The 24164-nt window shown below is 41.9% G+C and overlaps 1 protein-coding gene across 1 annotated transcript; it reads left to right on the forward strand.

The window, feature by feature from the left end:
* The first annotated feature begins 10584 nt into the window (after positions 1–10584).
* LOC120047409 (SAM and SH3 domain-containing protein 3-like) lies at positions 10585–23728 on the forward strand. Its single transcript, XM_038992927.1, has 8 exons — positions 10585–10761; positions 13326–13415; positions 15322–15456; positions 18447–18585; positions 18887–19044; positions 21064–21282; positions 21567–21711; positions 22839–23728. Exons 1-8 carry the CDS (start codon positions 10693–10695, stop codon positions 23081–23083), a joined length of 1200 nt encoding a protein of 399 aa, XP_038848855.1. The 5' UTR covers positions 10585–10692; the 3' UTR covers positions 23084–23728.
* Positions 23729–24164: the final 436 nt, after the last annotated feature.

Raw genomic sequence — 24164 nt, forward strand, 5'->3', positions numbered from 1 at the left:
TAAATACACATCAGACTTTCAGATTTACAGGTTGAGATTATTTCCTCAGAAAATCCCCCTCGTAGTTTACAGACAGCTTTCAACACCTGCATGTTTTCTTGAGAAACCATGTATGAACTTCATCAGCAGTGATATTACTTTCTATTTGTTTCAGAGAAAACAAAGCTAGCAATTTCATTTTGTAAATGTAATTGAATCTGTAATCTACTAATGTTTACTGCATGTTCAGCCGTGCTTCCCTTTGTAATGCATCTACAGTAAAAACCACAAGACTACTGTAAAAACCATATGACTACTGTAAAAAACCTACTTAAATACTGCTTCTGTGTATGTTACATGTGACATGTGGAATGTGGCATTTATTATAATTCTTTTTTTATTTTTTTAATGCGACAAAACAACAACACAGAGTTCCATGTAAACAAACGTGCAGTCAATAACACAAAATAAAATAAAAATATAAAGATCTATGTACAGTGTGTGCAAATGTAGAAGAGTAGGGAGGTAGGCAATAAAAATAATTACAATTTAGCATTAATACTGGAGTGATAGATGTGCAGATGATGATGTGCAAGTAGAGATACTGGGGCGCAAAAGAGCAAGACGGTAAGTAATAATATGGGGATGAGGTAGTCGGGTGTGCTATTTACAGATTGACTGTGTACAGGTACAGTGATTGGTAAGCTGCTCAGACAGTTGATGCTTAAAGTTAGAGAGGGAGATATAAGACTCCAGCTTCAGAGATTTTTGCAATTCGTTCCAGTCATTGGCAGCAGAGAACTGGAAGGAAAGGCAGCCAAAGGAAGTGTTGGCTTTGTGGATGACTAGTGCAATATACCTGCTGGAGCGTGTGCTACGGGTGGGTGTTGCTATGGTGACCAGTGAGCTGAGATAAGGCAGGGCTTTATCTAGCAAAGACTTATAGATGACCTGGAGCCAGTGGGTTTGGCGACGGGTATGTAGTGAGGGCCAGCCAACGAGAGCATACAGGTCGCAGTGGTGGGTAGTATATGGGGCTTTGGTGATAAAACAGATGGCACTGTGATAGACTAGATCCAGTTTGCTGAGTAGAGTGTTGGAGGCTATTTTGTAAATGACTGTCGCCGAAGTCAAGGATCGGTAGGATAGTCAGTTTTACAAGGGTATGTTTGGCAGCATGAGTGAAGGAGGCTTTGTTTGTGAAATTAGAAGCCGATTCTAGATTTCATTTTGGATTGGAGATGCTTAATGTGAGTCTGGAAGGAGAGTTTACAGTCTAACCAGACACCTAGGTATTTGTAGTTGTCCACATATTCTAAGTCAGAACCGTCCAGAGTAGTGATGCTGGACGGGCGGGAGGGTGCTGGCAGCAATCGGTTGAAGAGCATGCACTTAGTTTCACTAGCGTTTAAAGCAGTTGGAGGCCACGGAAGGAGTGTTGTATGGCACTGAAGCTCGTTTGGAGGTTTGTTAGCACAGTGTCCAAAGAAGGGCCAGATGTATACAGAATGGTGTCGTCTGCGTAGAGGTGGATCAGAGAGTCACTAGCAGCAAGAGCGACATTATTGATATATACAGAGAAAAGAGTCGGCCCGAGAATTTAACCCTGTGGCACCCCCATAGAGACTGTCAGAGGTCCGGACAACAGGCCCTCCGATGTGACACACTGAACTCTATCTGAGAAGTAGTTGGTGAACCAGGCGAGGCAGTCATTTGAGAAGCCAAGGCTATTGAGTCTGCTGATAAGAATGCGGTGATTGACAGAGTCGAAAGCCTTGGCCAGGTCGATGAAGATGGCTGCACAGTAATGTCTTTTATCGATGGCGGTTATGATATCGTTTAGGACCTTGAGCGTGGCTGAGGTGCACCCATGACCAGCTCGGAAACCAGATTGCATAATGGAGAAGGTACGGTGGGATTCGAAATGGTCGGTGATCTGTTTATTAACTTGGCTTTCGAAGATTTTAGAAAGGCAGGGCAGGATGGATATATGTCTATAACAGTTTGGGTCTAGAGTGTCTCCCCCTTTGAAGAGGGGATGACGGTGGGGACGACCACGGCAGCTTTCCAATTTTATGGGATCTCTGATGATACCAATGAGAGGTTGAATAGGCTAGTGGCATGTGATATGTGGAATGTAATATGTGGCATGTGATATGTGACATGTGGTATGTGGCATGTGTGCGTGTGTGCATGTGTGTGCGTGCCAGTCTACTGTGGTGTGTGGCACTGGGTTGCTGCTCACGTGTGTGTCCCTCACATTGTTCCCTCTCCCCTTCAGCTGCAGTGGCTGGATATGTACTACCTGACCATATGAAGCTGATGGGGGCTGAGATGGACTGGCAGGGCATGGAAAAGGTTAAGGAGTGGATGCTGAAACACACAGAACCAATCTAAAGCTCCTCGGCCTCTGCTGCCGTCTCCTTGCCTGTAGTCAGTGTAAATGGATTTGTAGTTTATTAATTGAGAACTATTTTAAAGCTTCTGATTACCATTTGTTAACCAGCCTGTTGTCCACTACTTACTGTCTGTGTTTGCTTTGATTGCATATCAAACATACTTTGTCCCTGAAGAAAAAGTGGAACCAAACAAACTCAATATAGCACAAGATGGCCATGATGACAAGGTGAATGTCGTAGTGTAATCTGTGCCTGTTAGCACTTTGTAAGGGACAGATAATGGGGTTCATCATCACACTCTTGAGTGTTAATCAATGTCTCTAAAAGCAGCCACTGTCACTGTCTGATATGACTAACCCCCCAGCTCTAGAGGTTCGTCTAGCTGTGCCATGTGAAGAACTACTGCCAGCGAGACGGGGGCCATTGCATGACAACAGATCTGTCAGAGCTGCAGGAAGGTGTGAATGTGGGTTTTTCTGAGACGTCTGCCCTGTTGCATGCTTTTGTTTGACGTGCAAAAAAAAAAAAAAACTTGTTTTCACAAGAAGAGAAAGATAGCTTTGCTCTGTTGTTTAGGGGCTTCCATTGTTGTTAGATGACACTGTCCCATGAACACTCTGTGTGTTTCAAGTGGGTGGGTCTGTTGCTAGAGGCCATTGGAGAAAGAGGAACAATGCAATGACTAATTGATGTTGAAAATATGAGCTCATTGTCTCTGTGTGAGTAAAGCACTCCCTAGGGCATGAATATAGTTATAGTGAATGTACTGTCTCAACTGTCACATAGTGACCATGTCCCAAAATGAAGAGTATAGTTATATACTGTGTATCTTCTTGAATAGCTACTGTTTGTTCTTTCAATTAAACCAGTATATATTATGCTGAATATTGTTTATTTATCCTTTTGTTCCTCAAACTTTTGTACAAACACACAAACATCTCAAACATGTTGGCAACCTTCCATTCGAATGAAGAGAAAACGAAACTGGGGCATTCTCTTGTCATGTGGTTTACCAACCCTCCAAAATAACGGGCTACATTACCAACCCTCCAAAATAACAGGCTACATGTAACACACGTCGACTTCCTGTTTTGTCTGTTTACATTGGTAGGCATCCTAATGGTTGTTTTGTCCAACATGCAAGGTACACACGCAAATGTATACACATTTTCTTTATCCTCCATCAGTTATTTTTCGGTTGTTATTGGATCAAGGAAGAAGATGTTCTTGAACATTGATTTAGGACCATATTACCCTGTCCTTCAATCCTAACCTTAACCATTATAGGGATAGAAAATACCAAACCCTGTATCAGTGGCTGAGGACAACTGATCCTGCAACTCAAATGGATGGCCATGATTTGACAGACCTCTCTCCCTACAGAGCAGTCACATTGTATACCTCATCAAGAATCAACATGGATGTGTTTCTGGTCGAGCAGGCTGTGTGATTCTACTGTGGCAGGGATTTGCACTAGCCCGGCGGCTTCAGTTTCTAAATGTGTCATCTCTTGAAGGCTTTCACTTCCAAGGTTCAGGTCTGCTTTGACAGAAATACTGTGGGTGTTTTTGTAAAGCTGACTCAGTGCTGGAACTCCTAACCAGCACCTCTATCCTGTGTGGCTCAGTTGGTAGAGCATGGTGCATTCAATGCCAGGGTTGTGGGTTTGATTCCCACGGGGGACCAGTAGCAAATAATGTATGCAATCACTACTCTAAGTTACTCTGGATAAGAACGTCTGATAAAATGACAACAAACAAAAATATATATATCAACACAACCTCAACCAGCACCTCTATATCAACACTACTCATCTTCTTCTGGCCAGAGATTGGGATGACCAAACTGTCCAATTAAGTACGGTAGATGTAGTCATTGTAACAGTGTTGTCCAACAAGTGAATATAACTTTGAACACTCTAATGATGGTGGTAGATAGAATGGGTGGCAGCTTTCAAGACAGAATGGGGTTTTACTCCTGGACAGTACTGTATGTTAGGGTAGGGTTTTACTCCTGGACAGTACTGTATGTTAGGGTAGGGTTTTACTTCTGGACAGTACTGTTTTCAGGACTGTAGGGTGAGTTTTACTCCTGGACAGTACTGTATGTTAGGGTAGGGTATTACTCCTGGACAGTACTGTATGTTAGGGTAGGGTTTTACTCCTGGACAGTACTGTTTTCAGGACTGTAGGGTAGGGTTTTACTCCTGGACAGTACTGTATGTTAGGGTAGGGTATTACTCCTGGACAGTACTGTATGTTAGGGTAGGTTTTGACTCCTGGACAGTACTGTTTTCAGGACTGTAAGGTAGGGTTTTACTCCTGGACAGTACTCTTTTTCAGGATCTGTAGGGTGGGGTTTTACTCCTGCCCAGTATTGTAGTTCAGTATAGTATGTTAAGTCTAAGAGGAAAACCTCTACTCCTTTTATACACACTGTATAAACAGTCAGGTCCATAAATATTTGGACATTGACCAAGTTATTATTATTTTAGCTGTTTACTAGCATATTGGAGCTGATGAATGTGTCACGCCCTGACCGTAGAGATCTTTTTACGTCTCTATTTTGGTCTATGTTTTGTATTTCTTTGGTTTTGGCCGGGTGTGGTTCTCAATCAGAGGCAGCTGTCTATCGTTGTCTCTGATTGAGAACCATACTTAGGTAGCTTTTCCCCGCCGATGCTTTGTGGGTAGTTGTTTTCTGTTTTGTGTTTCTGCACCTGACAGAACTGTTTCGGTTTCGTTCGTTCTCTTTGTTGTTTTGTTATTTAGTGTTCAGTTTTATTAATAAATCATGAACACGTACCACGCTGCGCTTTGGTCCACTCCTTCTTCAACAGATGATCGTTACAATGAGGGTATTTACATCAAAATCAGGTGAACGTGTAGGAATTACAGCACTTTTTATATGTGCCCCCTCTCCTTTTTTAAGGGACCAAAAGTAATTGGGCAATTGGCTGCTCAACTGTCCCATGGCCAGGTGTATGTTATTCCCTCGTTATACAACGGGTGGTTCTAATCTTGAATGCTGATTGGTTAAAACCGCATTCCAGCCGGTGTCTATTTCACAAGTTACCACCGGATAAATCTATGACGTTGAAATGCCTGTTTACTCTGTTCCATCTCACTGCGCAATCCATTGTCTCATCAGCCCTGCCAGGAAATGTATACAGTTGATCTCCACTATAAAAAGCATCTAGACATTATCTCCCATTTCTTTTAGACTAGCATTTGGTTTTCTACAGCAGAGATTTGTATAAACCATGCTGTCTGTCTCTCCAACCTTTTCAATATTGTTTCAATATTGAATTGCGATCTCCACGGTCGAATATAAAGTAAATGTGTCCCAACGACACTTACATCATTTTTAGTTGGTTGTCATAGCAAAAGAAATTCAGTTGACTGGCTAAATTGATACTTTGTTGTAAAAACTAAAATGGATGAGTGGAACATTTATTTTGATCTTTTCGGTGGCATGACTATGGATGAATGGGGAAAAGAGAGAGCAATAATACCCAGGCAACAAGATTTGTAGGATACTGCGTTGAACGGCCTAAAGAAGCAAAAAAACGAAGAAAGAAAAAAACACAGTTAAGAATACAAACTGGGCTTTGCGTTGCTTCGAGGGCTGGCTAGCAGAGAATAAAAAAATTGTTGACTTCAAAGTTTATCATCCTTCTCGAAAGTTTTATGGAAATGTGCCAAATGGGAAGGGGGAGCAGTACAGCACAAGTAGCTACCTGGCACTCCGTAGTGGGCTCAACCGGTTTCTAAATGACCCACCCATCGGTCGAAGCTGGTGCCATATGAAGGACACTGAATTTACCACCTCAAATCATATATTTCTGGGCAACATCAAACAGCTAAGGTGGCAAGGAAAATATATCACTAACAGCCACCCTCCCATCCCCGATAAGGACATGGCCCAGCTCAGATATGCCACTCTCGCATATAACGAGGCCACAAAGAATCATCTGGACCCAAGGGAGACACCCCTGCCAATATATCTAACAAACACTGGCTTCTCGGGCATTATCACTTAAGTCAGCTGTGGTGGATAACAAAGAAAATGTGTAGTTTCATGTATAAAAATCAGCTCAAATGAATGTCATTGATTGTGTTTTTTTTGTCTGAACAGTGTCCTGATGAGAGCACATTTTTTTCTGCCAGGCAAAGTTGTTGGATGTATCCAAATACATCTTAACTAGAAACCAGTTTATGTAAATTAAGCTACTTTGCTGTTATTCTGGCTTTTTGACGTGACTGTAAATTAGCCATAGTTGGCTAGCTAGCAAGCAAGGGATAAGAACGTTGGCAGTCAGTATGTCAACGGAACATTTAGAACGAACGACAGGGTCGCATCCATAGATACGGAACAAAAAGAACGTCTCTAGCATCCCTAGATTTGTGTCGGGGCTATATCTTGTGGAAGGATGAAATAGTACCAATAAATTCATCAAAATAACGTTTTTAATGAAAATATGTCAATCATTATTTGATTATGTTGGTAACCTGTTGTATAAAAGTGACAATGTCCTTGAAGCCGGTGTATGTTAGATATGTTGACACGGTTTAACAACACACATGCCAATATATTCAACAAACACCGGCTTCTCGGCATTATCACTTAATTAGTTAATTTACAAGTAAGCAGATAAAAGGTCTAGAGTTGATTTGCATTTGGAATCTGTTGCTGTTAACCCTCAATATGAAGTCCAAAGAACTGTCACTTCCAGTGATGCAAGCCATCATTAGGCTGAAAAATCAAAACAAACCCATCAGAGAGATAGCAAAAACATTGTATGGCCAAATCAACTATTTGGTACATTCTTTACTAAGAGAAAAAACGTACTGGTGAGCTCAGGAATATCAAAAGGCCTGGAAGACCACGGAAAACAGCTGTGGTGCATGACAGAATAATCTTTTCCCTGGTGAAGAAAAACCCCTTCACAACAGTTGGCCGGTTCAAGAACACCTCCAGGAGGTAAACTCAGCAAAAAAAGACACGTCCTCTCACTGTCAACTGCGTTTATTTTCAGCAAACTTAACATGTGTAAATATTTGTATGAACATAACAAAATTCAACAACAGAGACATAAACTGAACAAGTTCCACAGACATGTGACTAACAGAAATGGAATAATGTGTCTCTGAACAAAGGGGTGGGGTCACAATCAAAAGTAACAGTCAGTATCTGGTGTGGCCACCAACTGCGTTAAGTACTGCAGTGCATCTCCTCCTCATGGATTGCACCAGATTAGCCAGTTCTTCCTCCGAGATGTTACCCCACTCTTCCACCAAGGCATCTGCAAGTTCCAGGACATTTCTGGGGGAATGGCCCTAGCCCTCACCCTCCGATCCAACAGGTACCAGACAATGGGATTGAGATCCGGACTCATCGCTGGCCATGGCAGACCACTGACATTCCTGTCTTGCAGGAAATCACGCACAGAACGAGCAGTATGGCTGGTGGCATTGTCATACTGGAGGGTCATGTCAGGATGAGCCTGCAGGAAGGGTACCACATGAGGGAGGAGGATGTCTTCCCTGTAACGCACAGCGTTGAGATTGCCTGCAATGACAACAAGCTCAGTCCGATGATGCTGTGACACACCGCCCCAGACCATGATGGACCCTCTACCTCCAAATCAATCCCGCTCCAGAGTACAGGCCTCGGTGTAACGCTCATTCCTTCAACGATACACGCGAATCCGACCATCACCCCTGGTGAGACAAAACCGCGACTCGTCAGTGAAGAGCATTTTTTGCCAGTCCTGTCTGGTCCAGCGACGGGGGGTTTGTGCCCATAGGCGACCTTGTTGCCGGTGATGTCTGGTGAGGACCTGCCTTACAACAGGCCTACAGGCCCTCAGTCCAGCCTCTCTCAGCCTATTGCGGACAGTCTGAGCATTGATGGAGGGATTGTGTGTTCCTGGTGTAACTCGGGCAGTTGTTGTTGCCATCCTGTACCTGTCCCACAGGTGTGATGTTCGGATGTACCGATCCTGTGCAGGTGTTGTTACACGTGGTCTGCCACTGCGAGGACGATCAGCTGCCCATCCTGTCTCCCTGTAGTGCTGTCTTAGGCGTCTCACAGTACAGACATTGCAATTTATTGCCCTGGCCACATCTGCAGTCCTCATGCCTCCTCGCAGCATGCCAAAGGCACGTTTACGCAGATGAGCAGGGACCCTGGGCATCTTTCTTTTGGTGTTTTTCAGAGTCAGTAGAAAGGCCTATTTAGTGTCCTAAGTTTTCATAACTGTGACCTTAATTGCCTACCGTTTGTAAGCTGTTTGTGTCTTAATGACCATTCCACAGGTGCACGTTCATTAATTGTTTATGGTTCATTGAACAAGCATGGGAAACAGTGTTTAAACCCTTTACAATGAACATCTGTGAAGTTATTCGGATTTTTACGAATTATCTTTGAAAGACAGGGTCCTGAAAGAGGGATGTTTTTTTTTTGCTGAGTTTAGGTGTATCTGTGTCAAAGTCAACAATCAAGAGAAAACTTCCCCAGAGTAAATACAGAGGGTTTACCACAAGATGTAAACCATTGGTAAGCCTCAAAAACAGGAATAACAGATTATAGTTTGCGAAAAAACATCTAAATAGGTCTACAGTTCTGGAACAACATCCTATGGACAGATGAGACAAAGATCAACTTGTACCAGCATGATGGGAAGAGAAGAGTATGGAGAAGGGAAGGAACTGCTCATGATCCGAAGCATACCACATCATCTGTGAAGCATGGTGGAGGTAGTGTTATGTTGTGGGCATGTATGGCTGCCAATGGAACTGGTTCCCTTGTATTTATTGATGCTGTGACTGCTGACAAAAGCAGCAGGATAAATTCTGAAGTGTTTAGGGCTATATTATCTGCTCAGATTCAGCCAAATGCTTCAAAACTCATTGGACGGCGCTTCACAGTGCAGATGGACAGTGACCCGATGCATACTGTGAAAGCAACCCAATACTTTTTTAAGGTAAAGAAGTGGAATGTTCGGAAATGCCAAGTCAATCACCTGACCTGAATACAATTGAGCGTGCATTTCACTTGCTGAAGGCAAAATGCCTCAAGAACAAGCAGGAACTTAAGACAGCTGCAGTAAAGGCCTGGCAGAGCATCACCAGGGAAGAAACCCAGCATCTGGTGATGTCTATGGGTTCCAGACTTCAGGCATTCATTGACTGCAAATTATTTGCAACCAAGTATTAAAACTCACAATTTAATTGATGATCAAATAAAATAAAATACAATTTTATTGGTCACATACACATGGTTAGCAGATGTTAATGCGAGTGTAGCGAAATGCTTGTGCTTCTAGTTCCAACAGTGCAGCAATATCTAACAAATAATCGAACAATTCTCAACAACTACCTAATACACACATATCTAACAAGTAATCTAACAATTGCTCAACAACTACCGAATGAGAATATGTACATATAAATATATGGATGAGCGATGGCCGAGCGGCATAGGCAAGGTGCATCAGATGGTATAAAATACAGTATATACACATGTTATATGAGTGTCAGTAAGTGTCCATGATTTATTCTGAATGTATTGATGGAGATAAAACTGTCCAGTTTGAATGTTTTTTGCAGCTCGTTCCAGTCACCAGCTGCTGCGAACTGAATAGAGGAGCGACCCAGGGATGTGTTCCTTGGAGACTTTTAACAGAATGTGACTGGCAGAACATGCGAAGATGATTCCTTTCTCCCACTCTGATAGATGGGATTTTTTTCTTGTTTTGTAATAGGCAAATATAGACCAGCATGAGAGGAAGGCATTCACTAGTTCTGCATTTTTGTCACGGCAGGACATGCATCTTTACAAGAAAATGTTTTTTTTAAATAATGGTCATCTCTGTTTTATATTAACTATCCCCTATGTTAGAGAAATTAGATTAGATACATTACTTTTTCTGAATAGATCTACCATTACTCTTTGTGAACTTAGAGATGAATCATCTCTTTCACCAGCGGTGTAGAACCAAAAATCCTAGGACAGAAAGGTATTCAGAAAAGAAAAATAAAAAAAATAAAAAATACAAGCAAAGTTGAGTTTCTCTGGCAAACTCAAACCAAAGTGCCTACATAAGTCTGCTTCTCCATTTCCTGTGTGGTCATGTGACTTCCTCTCAGTCTCTGGCTCCACTCTGTCAAACAGGAAGTCGCTCTTTTTGTCTCTACTGTTTTGTCCTCTAGCAGTGACAACAGAGTGATAGGAGCCGCTGAAGTCCGCATTGGTACCCGTCTCTCCACTTTTAACCACAAAGAATTGCAGGAGGAAACATAGAGGAACAATGTTACGGCGAAAACCTTCCAACGCCTCAGAGAAGGAGCAGGTGCTGGAAAAGGTGCAGAAGAAGAAGGTGAGGAGGTTTGGGTTGTCTGTGTCTGTCTGTGAGTGATGATGATACGAAGTGCAATGACAAGAGGAGAAGGGCTGTGTGCACACTGCAAAAAGGGCTTTGGACTCAGATGTCTATCAAAAACGCATAGGCCTATTTATTTGTCCAAATGAGAAGTGAACAAGTTAAATAAGTACATTGTGTGAAAAGATGTGATAGAACAAGATAGAGCAACGCAAAGTGTCCATCTTGCTGATGAATGAACACGGCGTGTAGAGAAGAGTGCTACTTTCTCTGGTTCATCCCATTATACTGGACTAACCCCAACATTGAGATACACCTCTTAGCCTATTGCCTATATGGGCTGCAAAGACTGACAGGATGTTCTACACAGGCTTAGAAAAAGAAACCTTTGTGTTGACCTGAAAAAACATTCTAAAACCTGGAACTGAAATAGGATGGAAGCCTTGGTTGTCAGGGTTAAAAACATGAAGTAATGCTTCTCACGGCACAACACGTTAGTTCCTATAATATTGCTGTATGATTCATTGCTATTGGCCTTGGACATAGAAGTTAAGTTCAGTTTGAGTCAGAGTTTTGTGGCTTCATGCTCTAAAGCTCTACTGGCTTGGTTGGGTAACAGCTAACCTCCTACGCTTAACCAGTGCCCTTGTTTTCCATCCGCAACCCATGTTCCACGCTCCTATCCAGGTTTCATTATAACACACCTCATTGCTCCTCCTCACCACCACATGCGATAGTTCGCAATTATAATCAGTACTGGATGAAAAGGTCAAAACTGTATAGACCCAGGAGCAGAGATACTGTAGAGTCAATATACCTGAAACATGGGCTTCAGTGGGTTTTGAGGCCTGAGAAGGCAAATGATTTGCTCCTCAGCAAGATCACCTAATGGGTATTAGATTATACTAATGCCTATCATTATAAACTTAAAACTCTCTTCTCTGAGTGGTTGTTCCCCTCCTTTAGTTCAGTGGTTTGATTAGTATGTAGTCGTCTCACAGCCACCAAGGCTGTCTAGACATCTACAGCGAGTAGCTGCCAACAGTTGGCCAACATGTACCCACTTCCTGTGGGTTTTAACTGGGGGCAAGAAGGAGAGGTGAAGATCGGCCATGGCCTCATGTGGAAAGTAATGGCTGCATATCTCTACAGGGAACTGCAACAATGAGAAAGGTTAGACAGCAACAATAGTTGTGGCACTGATTCTAAGTACAGTATCAAATTGAGACCAAATCATATGTGTAATTACTCCAAGTTGCAGTATACAGTTGGGAATATTTTTAATTCATAACTGAAGTGTAGAATCAGAGATGTCAAGGTAAAGGCAAAAGAAGAGGTTTATTGAAATGCACTGGAGAGATTAGAGGTAGAGGCATAGAGCAAATAAAAGCATACTAGGCTCCAACACAGACTAGGCTCCAACACAGACTAGGCTCCAACACAGACTAGGCTCCAACACAGACTAGGCTCCAACACAGACTAGGCTCCAACACAGACTAGGCTCCAACACAGTATACCTGACTTCAGCTTTTATCTTTGCCATATAACGGTTGTTTGATAATTTGGGAACAGTATTCCATAATGTTATCGATCTGTGTCTAGGCTTTTTATATCTGCGTAAGCAGTGTCTCATTCTACATATCCCATAATATATAACTACATATCCCATAATATATAACTACATATCCCATGACGACCAGCCGAGCTAGCATTATGACTAAGCCTGTGTGATGTAGAGATGTATTCTGTGAATCTCTACAGATAAGGACATGATACCAGGTATAGTGAAACATCAGTGTGATAGGTGCTATCTCAGGACGCAAACAATAGACTAGACGTTTGTCTGTCTCTCTCTCTCTCTCTGCACACAGCTGTTTCAAATGTTTTGAGGACTAATGTTCAGATACAATTAGTTGGATCTAGGCTCTCCATAATATAAGAGGAAATGTTTTTGTTAAGTTCTCATTTAATAAACCTGATGAAACAGAGTTTGTGTTGTTGCTACAAAAATGTAAAATATTGTCATTACTGTAAGTGGTTAACAGTAGGCCTAAGCAGTAACCCAGGCCTTAACCCCCAAAATAAGCCTAAACAGTAACCCAGGCCTAAACCCCCAAAGAGCCCTAAACTGTAACACAGGCCTAAACCTCTAAAGAGGCCTAAATAGTAACCCAGGCCTAAACGGCAACAAGGCCTAAACCCCTAGAGAGCGGTGACAGTAACCCAGGTCACAGTGACATTTTGGCTCTGTATTTTAGATATCATGCCGATGTTCTATCTCTTCCTGGCTCATTGCCTCTTATCACAACTGTCTCTGTGACGTTTACTAGAAGAACTCTCTGGGTGCCAAAATATCTTTGATTAAATGTTATAGGCTTAAGACTTTAAGACGTGACCTGTATGTTGAGAGGGTCTTCTGTGACTCAAATGTGTATTTCTCTGGGGGTGCTCTACATGAGTCCTCTGTGTATTTCTCTGGGTCTCCTCTACATGAGTCCTCTGTGTATTTCTCTGGGTCTCCTCTACATGAGTCCTCTGTGTATTTCTCTCTGTCTCCACAGCTCACCCTGCAGAGGTCCAGCAGCTTCAAGGACTTCATGAAGCCCAAGTCCCCTGTAGTGCTGGACAAGGAGTTAAATTTGGACTACACAGTAAGTTTACAGTGTGACTGACTGGTTTTGAATCCGGGTCTCCACTATGCTGTGTCAGCACGCGGAGCTAAAGCCTAGGCATTACCTTGGGAAGCTAATGCAATTCTTCAGGGCTCAGACAAGGTTATTCATCACACGAGCATGGTTCACCAAACTACCTTTGTTACAAACAAAAGCCTCTGTTGTCTTCCATTAGCAGCCAAACGTAATCACAGAGTTCCATCAGGTAACAGTTTAATACCAACCATTGATTATAGAAACACATAGTTTGTTTCAGTCTCTCTGTTTACTGAAATTCTAAAAGTGGTTGTTCCTCGACGGGGAACATACTGCTTTCATCCATACCCACATTCACCACACATTGTCTATTTAATGAACACAAAGGGCAAACTCACGAAAGTGTTTGAATCTTTAACCATGAAGGAAGTTTGCAGTTTATACTTCCCAAAATTGCCCAAAACAAAGACCTGTCAAACAACCAATAGCCAAGTTCTGTACTTCTTCACTTTCACATTGATGACAATAACATCAAACTGAAATAGACAACACTGTTATTTTGCTACTGTAGTTTTACAAACCGTATGACTGGAAGTTATGTTATGTTCTGCTCTGTTCTACACGGCTCTACTCTGCTCTGTTCTACACGGCTCTACTCTGCTCTGTTATGCTCTACTCTGTTCTGCTCTACTCTGTTCTGTTCTACTCTACTCTGCTCTGTTTTGCTCTGTTATGCTCTACTCTGTTCTGCTCTACTCTGTTCTGTTCTACTCTACTCTGTTCTGTTATGCTCTGCTCTACTCTGTTCTGTTCTACTCTGTTCTGTTCTGTTCTACTCTGTTCTGTTCTACTCTGCTCTGTTCTGTTCTACTCTGCTCTGTTCTGTTCTACTCTGCTCTGTTCTGTTCTACTCTGCTCTGTTATGCTCTACTCTGTTCTGTTCGGCTCTGTTCTGTTTTACTCTGTTCTGTTTTACTCTGTTCTGTTTTACTCTGTTCTGTTCGACTCTGTTCTGTTCGACTCTGTTCTGTTCGACTCTGTTCTGTTCGACTCTGCTCTGTTCGACTCTGTTCTGTTCTACTCTGTTCTGTTCTACTCTGTTCTGTTCGACTCTGTTCTGTTCTACTCTGTTCTGTTCGACTCTGTTCTGTTCGACTCTGTTCTGTTCGACTCTGTTCTGTTCGACTCTGTTCTGTTCGACTCTGTTCTGTTCGACTCTGTTCTGTTTTACTCTGTTCTGTTTTACTCTGTTCTGTTTTACTCTGTTCTGTTCGACTCTGTTCTGTTTGACTCTGTTCTGTTCGACTCTGTTCTGTTCGACTCTGTTCTGTTTTACTCTGTTCTGTTCTACTCTGTTCTGTTCTACTCTGTTCTGTTCGACTCTGTTCTGTTCGACTCTGTTCTGTTCGACTCTGTTCTGTTCTACTCTGTTCTGTTCGACTCTGTTCTGTTCGACTCTGTTCTGTTCGACTCTGTTCTGTTCTACTCTGTTCTGTTCTCTCACCAAGACAGCGCCTTCAGGTCAAAATTTGCTGGCCTGCTGCCAGTGACACACACAAGCTTTCATCACAGCCAAGCTTTACTGGAAGCACTTTCACCGACACAGTGTCCCAATCACTGATTCACGTCACACATGGCAATGTGTGTGTGTGTGTGTGTGTGTGTGTGTGTGTGAATCGCAGCATGCGTGTGTGTGAACCACTAGAGCACATCCCCACACAAGTTACTGTGATAACTTTAATTTTAGTGAATAAAAACCGTTAGGTTAGGTGACCCTGTGCACTTAATTTGTGTCTGAGAATTCACAATTCTTGTGATCCTACACAGATAACAGCATTGCACATCACCCCCATCTTACACAAATTGACTTAAGTAGATGTTGAAATGGTAACCAAAAGTAACCCTCTAGGTGCCGGAGGATGTGTCTGAGGAGGAGGCAGTGAAGAGTGGCAGTAAGCAGGGGAAGAAGTCATGGCGTAACGTCATCTCACGCACCATGACCCGTAAAACCTCCAAGAGGGTACAGAAGGCCCTGGCAGAGGGGGTAAGTGTAGGGTGATGTATTATGGGTACTGTAGTACATCTGGTTTGGACTTTGCAAAGAATGTTCCAAAGCTAACATCAAGTAGGTGGAGTACAGCTATGACCAGAAGTTACTTTTTCATTGCAGGTTAGGAGAATTAAAGTGGTAGTTTAGAAGAATTAGGTTAAGGTTAGGAAAAGGGTTAGGGTTAGCTAAAATGGTCACCTGTTATGAAAAGTAACGTCCGGTCGTAGTTGTACTCCATCTAGTCACAACCCTAACATCGTGTGTAGGTCTTCTTACCAAAAAATCAAACATGTTGTCTACTAAAATGACAATTATATTGTAAATATGAACATAATGTATGATTGTACAACTAATTTATATTCAAATATAGTTTTAAATGTGTGAAATAAAAAAACATAATTTTAGGCATAGATATTCAGTTTAACCCTGAAAATGACAGACATTCATTTGAGTGATCATGGATATAACTACATATCAATCAAATTTCAATCAAATTGATTTATAAAGCCCTTTTTACATTAGCCGAACCCAGCCTAGCAAGCAAACAATGCGGTTTGGGGTTTTACTGTGTGTGTGTGTGTATGTATATATGTATATATATATATATATATATATATATATATATATATATATATATATATATATATATACATACACACACAGTATATATATATATATATATATATATATATATACTGTGTGTGTATGTATATATATATATATATATATATATATATATATATATATATATATATATATATATATATATATACATACACACACAGTATATATATATATATATATATATATATATATATATATATATATATATATATATATATATATATATATATATATATACACACACACAGTAAAACCCCAGTCAAACCCCAAACCGGTTTTACTGTGTGTGTGTATATATATATATATATATACACACACACACAGTAAAACCCCAAACCGCATTGTTTGGGGTTATATTCAACTGTATATATATACAGTTGAAGTTGGAAGTTTAGATACACTTAGGTTGGAGTCATTAAAACTCATTTTTCAACCACTCCACAAATTTCTTGTTAACGAACTATAGTTTGGGCAAGTCGGTTAGGACATCTACTTTATGCATGACACAAGTCATTTTTCCAACAATTGTTTACAGACAGATTAGTTCACTTATAATTTACTGTATCACAATTCCAGTGGGTCAGAAGTTTACATACACTAAGTTGACTGTGCCTTTAAACAGCTTGGAAAATTCCAGAAAATGATGTCATGGCTTTAGAAGCTTCTGATAGGCTAATTGACATCATTTGAGTCAATTGGAGGTGTACCTGTGGATGTATTTCAAGGCCTACCTTCAAACTCAGTGCCTCTTTGCTTGACATCATGGGAAAATCAAAAGAAATCAGCCAAGACCTCAGAAAAAAATTTGTAGACCTCCACAAGTCTGGTTCATCCTTGGGAGCAATTTCCAAATGCCTGAAGGTACCACGTTCATCTGTACAAACAATAGTGCTCAAGTATAAACACCATGGGACCACGCAGCCGTCATACCGCTCAGGAAGGAGACGCGTTCTGTCTCCTAGAGATGAACGTACTTTGGTGCAAAAAGTGCAAATAAATCTCAGAACAACAGCAAAGGACCCTGTGACGATGCTGGAGGAAACAAGTACAAAAGTATCTATATCCACAGTAAAACGAGTCCTATATCGACATAACCTGAAAGGTCGCTCAGCAAGGAAGAAGCCACAGCTCCAAAACCGCCATTAAAAAGCCAGACTACGGTTTGCAACTGCACATTGGGAGAAAGATCTTACTTTTTGGAGAAATGTCCTCTGGTCTGATTAAACCAAAATAGAACTGTTTGGCCATAATAACCATCATTATGTTTAGAGGCAAAAGGGGGAGTCTTGCAAGCCAAAGAACACCATCCCAACTGTGAAGTATGGGGGGGCAGCATCATGTTGTGGGGGTGCTTTGCTGCAGGAGGGACTGGTGCACTTCACAAATAGATGGCTTCACGAGGAAGGAAAAATATGGATATATTGAAGCAACATCTCAAGACATCAGTCAGGAAGTTAAAGCTTGGTTGCAAATCTTTCAAATGGACAATGACACCAAACATACTTCCTAAGTTGTGGTAAAACGGCTTAAGGACAACAAAGTCAAAGTATTGGAGTGGCCATCACAAAGCCTCAACCCCATAGAAAATTTGTGGGCAGAACTGAAAAAGCGTGTGCGAGCAAGGATGCTTACAAACCTGACTCAGTTACACCAGCTCTGTCAGGAGGAATGGGCCAAAATTCACCCTACTTATTGTGGGAAGCTTGTGGAAGGCTACCCAAAACGTTTGACCCAAGTTAAACAATTTAAAGTCAATGCTACCAAATACTAATTGAGTGTATGTAAACTTCTGACCATCTGGGAATGTGATGAAAGAAATAAAAGCTGAAATAAATAATTCTCTCTACTATTATTCTGACATTTCATATTCTTAAAATAAAGTGGTGATCCTAACTGACCTAAGACAGGGAATTTTTACTAGTATTAAATGTCAGGAATTGTGAAAAACTGAGTTTAAATGTATTTGGCTAAGGTGTATGTAAACTTCTGACTTCAACTGTATATGTATGTTCAAAAGGAAAATGTTCAAAAGGTTGACAATGTCTCCCCTTAGTGGTCACATTCAAACAGCATCCAAAAAGGTTCAGGCTTTCACAGCTACAAGATGTTCTACCATATGAGGCCACACTACAACACAGTCTACTTTGGAGACTTTTCTGATGTATGGCCCTCAGAAAGCTGTCTGTATATGTACTATAGCCTCATTTTAGGGCCAGACATATATATAACAAAATAATTTGTATATAATCAAAATATATGTATATTGTATAATGAATATACAGTATGTCTATGGTTAGGACAAATGTTGACCTGAATGCGCTGTCTGTTGTTGAATACTAATCAATATCCTCTATGTACAGGGGGAAAGTGGTGAGGAGGGCTCCCCGTCCCCCACCACAGACTGGATGCCAGACCTGACAGCAGGCAATAGGACCTCCATGTGCTCCACAGGTTCAGAGGACACCATCCACAGCCCCCTCTCTCGCCAGCTCTCTGGGTGTAAACTAAAATATATTTTATTGAACCTGTCTAACAAGTCAAGTACATCAAGCTAACCCTCACTACATTCAAATCAGAAGCCCATAGTAGATATGAATTTTAATCGTAGACATGTCCATGGTTGCTGGGCGCTCCCATTACCAATCATGGCACAGCCACAAGCTTGGGAATTTTGGAATGGGTATGGCTATAAACTTTGAGTATGGTTCAGCTTCTTATTTTCAGGGAAACCCTTCATGGAACTGTAAGGCTGTTAGACAAGCTGACAATGCCTGCGATTGTCTGTCTATGCGTGCTGCAGGTGGGGACCGCCAGAGCCTAGACAGTGGCTACAGCCAGAGAGACAGCATGAGGCTGGAGGAGTCCAGTCCTCCCTACACAGGCCCCTTCTGTGGTCGCGCCCGCGTCCACACAGACTTCATCCCCAGCCCCTACGACATTGAGTCCCTCAAGCTCCAAGTAAGTAGACTGGTTTAACCAGATTTAAGTTAGCCTCAGTATTTATACTGGTTTAACCAGACTGACGGTACCCTCAGCGTTTATACTGGTTCAGGCAGACTACCAAGTAAGACCCTCCCTAGGGAACTTGTTAACAGATTGTGAAATAAAAGAATGGTTCCTTAGTCATTATCCATGGCTGACTCTCTATAGGAGGCAATTTTACTGAGCGCTGATCAGATTAGACATATAACATAATTACAGTAGTATTGCAGTAGCTCAGTGAAGTATACAATTACAGTAGTATTAAAGTAGCTCAGTGAAGTATAGAATTAGAGTAGATCAGTGAAGTATACAATTATAGTATTATTAGAGTAGCTCAGTGAAGTATACAATTACTGTAGGATTATAGTGGCTCAGTGAAGTATGCAATTTCTGTAGTATTAGAGTAGCTATGTGAATTATACAATTACAGTAGTAGTAGAGTAGCTCAGTGAAGTATAGAGTGACATATACCACAAACGTATGTAACTCAAATGTAACTCAAATCAAATCAAAGTTGATTTGTCACGTACGCTGAATACAACAGGTGTAGACCTTACCTAACCAATAGTGCAAAAAAGGTATTAGGTGAACAACACGTAGGTAAAGAAATAAAACAACAGTAAAAAGACAGGCTATATACAGTAGCGAGGCTATAAAAGTAGCGAGGCTACATACAGACACCGGTTAGTCAGGCTGATTGAGGTAGTATGTACATGTAGATATGGTTAAAGTGACTATGTGTGTATGATGAACAGAGTAGCAGTAGTGTAAAAGAGGGTGTTGGTGGGTGGGACACAATGCAGATAGCCCAGTTAGCCAATATGCGAGAGCACTGGTTGGTCGGCCCAATTGAGGTAGTATGTACATGATTATATAGTTAAAGTGACTATGCATATATGATAAACAGAGAGTAGCAGCAGCTTAAAAAGAGGGGTTGGGGGGGGACACTATGCAAATAGTCCGGGTATCCATTTGATTACCTGTTCAGGAGTCTTATGGCTTGGGGGTAAAAACTGTTGAGAAGCCTTTTTGTCCTAGACTTGGCACTCCGGTACCGCTTGCCATGCAGTAGTAGAGAGAACAGTCTGTGGCTGGGGTGGCTGGGGTCTTTGACAATTTTTGGGCCTTCCTCTGACACCGCCTGGTGTAGAGGTCCTGGATTGCAGGCAGCTTAGCCCCAGTGATGTACTGGGCCATACGCACTACCCTCTGTAGGGCTTTGCGGTCAGAGGCCGAGCAATTGCCGTACCAGGCAGTGATGCAACCAGTCTGGATGCTCTCGATGTTGCAACTTAGAACCTTTTGAGGATCTGAGGACCCATGCCAAATCTTTTTAGTTTCCTGAGGGGGAATAGGCTTTGTCGTGCCCTCTTCACGACTGTCTTGGTGTGTTTGGACCATTCTAGTTTGTTGTTGATGTGGACACCAAGGAACTTGAAGCTCTCAACCTTCTCCACTACAGCCCCGTCGATGAGAATGGGGTGTGCTCGGTCCTCCTTTTCCTGTAGTCCACACTCATCTCCTTAGTCTTGGTTATGTTGAGGGATAGGTTGTTATTCTGGCACCACCCGGCCAGGTCTCTGACCTCCTCCCTATAGGCTGTCTCGTCGTTGTCGGTGATCAGGCCTACCACTGTTGTGTCGTCTGCAAACTTAATGATGGTGTTGGAGTCGTGTCAGATCATGTTTGGATGGATGTAGTCATCATTCACTGTTTATGTAACTGGAATGCAGATCATGTTTGGATGGAGGTAGTCATCATTCACTGTTTATGTAACTGGAATGCAGATCATGTTTGGATGGAGGTAGTCATCATTCACTGTTTATGTAACTGGAATGCAGATCATGTTTGGATGGAGGTAGTCATCATTCACTGTTTATGTAACTGGAATGCAGATCATGTTTGGATGGAGGTAGTCATCATTCACTGTTTATGTAACTGGAATGCAGATCATGTTTGGATGGAGGTAGTCATCATTCACTGTTTCTCCTGCAGAAAGGTGACATCATCCAGATAATTGAGAAAGACCCGGTGGGCACATGGACGGGTAAGCTCAACAACAAGGTGGGCACCTTTAAGTTCATCTACGTCAACATCCTACCGGACGAGGCCACACCGCCCATGAGGAAGAAGTGCTCCGGCAAGAACCGCCGCTCCACGGCCAAAGACAAGCCCCAGACCCTGGAGGAAGTACTGGAGAGGATCGGTCTCATCGTAAGACAATCATATCCTCTTAATCTCACAGAGATTCAAATAGACAGGTGGCTTAGAGAACGCAATCAAAGAGCAATCATTACTAACTTGGATCAGTTGAGATGGGAAGAGTTTAAACACTGAGAGCTGTATAAAGACCTTAGTGAAATTGGATAAATACATATAATTAATATAATATAATCATATAATTGCAATTCATTCGAAGCTCTCAGAATTCCCTGTCAATTAACCTTTTTTTTTGGATGTTGTGTAATGTTAATGTGATGCTTCTCTCTGTTGTTCAGGAGCTGGGCTCTTTGCTGTCTATGCATGGCTTCCAGAGCCTGGAGGACTTTGGCGGACTGAAGGAGTCCCACCTCAATGAGCTCAACATCACAGATGCTGAACAACGTTCAAAGATCCTGACTGCTACTGAGCTGCTGCGTGAATGTAGGTCCACTATTCATTCCATATAATAACGTACTCGCACTATAGGAGGCCCATGATCACATTATGATCACACATAAACACACCTACATGAGGCCCACCACACACAGATATCATTATTTACTGCAGCTAGTCGATGCAATAATGTACTTGTAGTCAATCAGCAAATTGTGTATATTTATTTGTATATACAGTCAATTTTATCTTCTACTTGGGAGCCTCCCTCATAGCCTCTTATGTGGTACTTCAAGATGTAATGTAATGCAGGACATTTTCAGCAAGGTCTAGAAGTGTACTCTTTTCTCTGTACAGTGCTATCACCAGCTTTCTCTGTGCTATCACCAGCTTTCTCTGTACTATCATCAGCTTTCTCTGTGCTATCACCAGCTTTCTCTGTACTATCACCAGCTTTCTCTGTACTATCACCAGCTTTCTCTGTGCTATCACCAGCTTTCTCTGTACTATCACCAGCTTTCTCTGTACTATCACCAGCTTTCTCTGAGCTATCACCAGCTTTCTCTGTACTATCACCAGCTTTCTCTGTACTATCACCAGCTTTCTCTGTGCTATCACCAGCTTTCTCTGTACTATCACCAGCTTTCTCTGTACTATCACCAGCTTTCTCTGTACTATCATCAGCTTTCTCTCCTTTCCGGGAAAACTGTTCGCTAATTAGCTTAATTTTATGAAGCTCACTGTACAGTAATGGTACAACATTCTGCTCACATTTTCTCGTTGTGCTCATTGGCCTGTAGGAAACCCCATTTGGCCCTCAGGAACACTTTTGATATGGGAGCTCTCTTTCCTCCAGCCAGATCATTAGCCCTCATTTAAACACCTTTCTCTAGCTGTTTCCTCTGCTCGGAACATAACCACTTGGTTGGCCCTTAGCCTGAGGGGCTAGCAGCTCCGACATGCTTCCCTGTTCTAATTACATACACTATGGCCAGGATTCAAACGAACCACACTGCACTGACATCGCTCTGCACTTGACTTTTAAAGGCAATTTAAAAGTCAAGTCAAAACGTTAGAAGCACATACTGAAATAATGGCATTTGTACCAACACTTGAAGGGATGGTTAACCCTGCTGTATTAATGGTGATGGTTGTCTTGTCTTTGTCCCTCTCAGCGGATGATGAGTCTGAGCCAGAGGAGGAGGTAAGTAGCGTTGAGGAGAAGGGTGATGTACCCAGGGACTCGGGCTGCTTCGAGAGCACAGAAAACCTGGAGAACGGGCGCCATGAACCAGAGGGAGAGCCAGGTACAGAGCAGAAGTCTAACCAGGAGCCAGAGCAGCACCAGGTTGAGGAGGGTCAGCTGAGTTCTGTTGAGGAGCAACTGCAGGAGCTTACAGTGGACGTGGTGGTCACCTGAAAACTGAAGAGAGGCTCTGGAATTGATGAGCCTTGGTTGGTTGACTGTACTGATGGACATTTATCAAAAGCCAACGACAATTGGTTAATTGATTCAAACTATCAGAATAGAGTGATAATCAGGATTAAGCCATATATATTGAGAGGGAGTTTCTTTTCATTTGTGGCCTGCACACTTTTAAAACAAAGGTCACAAGGCTGCAGCCGGAGCTTCACCAGTAACTATTGGAAATGTTTTGGAAGAATACATGACTTTTGAAAGCTTGGTGTGGTCAAGCTGTAAATATGAATTGATTGCGCAAGTGTCATCCTTTTCACTGATACCATGTCATTTGAGCAGGCCTGAGTGGATTTTGTATAAACTCAGAGCCTTCTTGTCATCTTTCCAGGCTACTATTAGTTCTGACATGGATATTAAAGACCTTAGTGAGGACATACAAACTGTAATATTCTTCTATGTGTTTCTGACCTGATATGGTCACGTATTTCATATTCCCATCAATGTATAGGTAGGAAATATACATTTTCTGTCACTTTAAAAAAAATCCTTTATTCTGTCAAGTTCTCTGTTCATTTTTAACATTTTAATTGTGTTTGATGTGTAATGTTTTTTTGCATGCATGTTTTTTCATCTGTTATTTGGGAAATAAACTGAAATAAAACCATGAATATGTGGACTGTATAACTTTTACACATTTGACACCACCAAAGCTAAAGGGCTACCGAGTGGCGCAGCAGTCTAAGACACTACATCTCAGTGCTAGAGGCGTCACTACAGACACCTTGGTTCGAATCCAGGCTGTATCACAACCGGCCATGATTGGGAGTCCCATAGGGCGGCGCACAATTGGCCCAGCGTAGGCCATCATTGTAAATAAGAAAAATCTGTATTTTCTGTCATATTTGTTTGGTAGACTTTTCTGTATTCAATTTGAAATAAAACAGTTCATAGTCAATTAACCTGGGCATTACACAAGATACACTATAGGACAGAACCCTACCACTGCACACAGAGAGCACTGTTAATAGCGCCATTTATACCTGGTGCTAACATGTGTCCTGATTTTATCCACGTTCTGATT

This window comes from Salvelinus namaycush, chromosome 5 (assembly GCF_016432855.1).
Source record: "Salvelinus namaycush isolate Seneca chromosome 5, SaNama_1.0, whole genome shotgun sequence".
NCBI classification, from domain to species: Eukaryota; Metazoa; Chordata; class Actinopteri; order Salmoniformes; family Salmonidae; genus Salvelinus; species Salvelinus namaycush.

Excerpts from the sequence above, each read along its gene's own strand:
- LOC120047409 (XM_038992927.1), top strand. The coding sequence starts at position 10,693 with ATGTTACGGCGAAAACCTTCCAACGCCTCAGAGAAGGAGCAGGTGCTG. Across the intron at positions 13,416-15,321 it reads AGTTAAATTTGGACTACACA|GTGCCGGAGGATGTGTCTGA; the intron begins GTAAGTTTACAG and ends GTAACCCTCTAG. Across the intron at positions 21,712-22,838 it reads TACTGAGCTGCTGCGTGAAT|CGGATGATGAGTCTGAGCCA; the intron begins GTAGGTCCACTA and ends TGTCCCTCTCAG.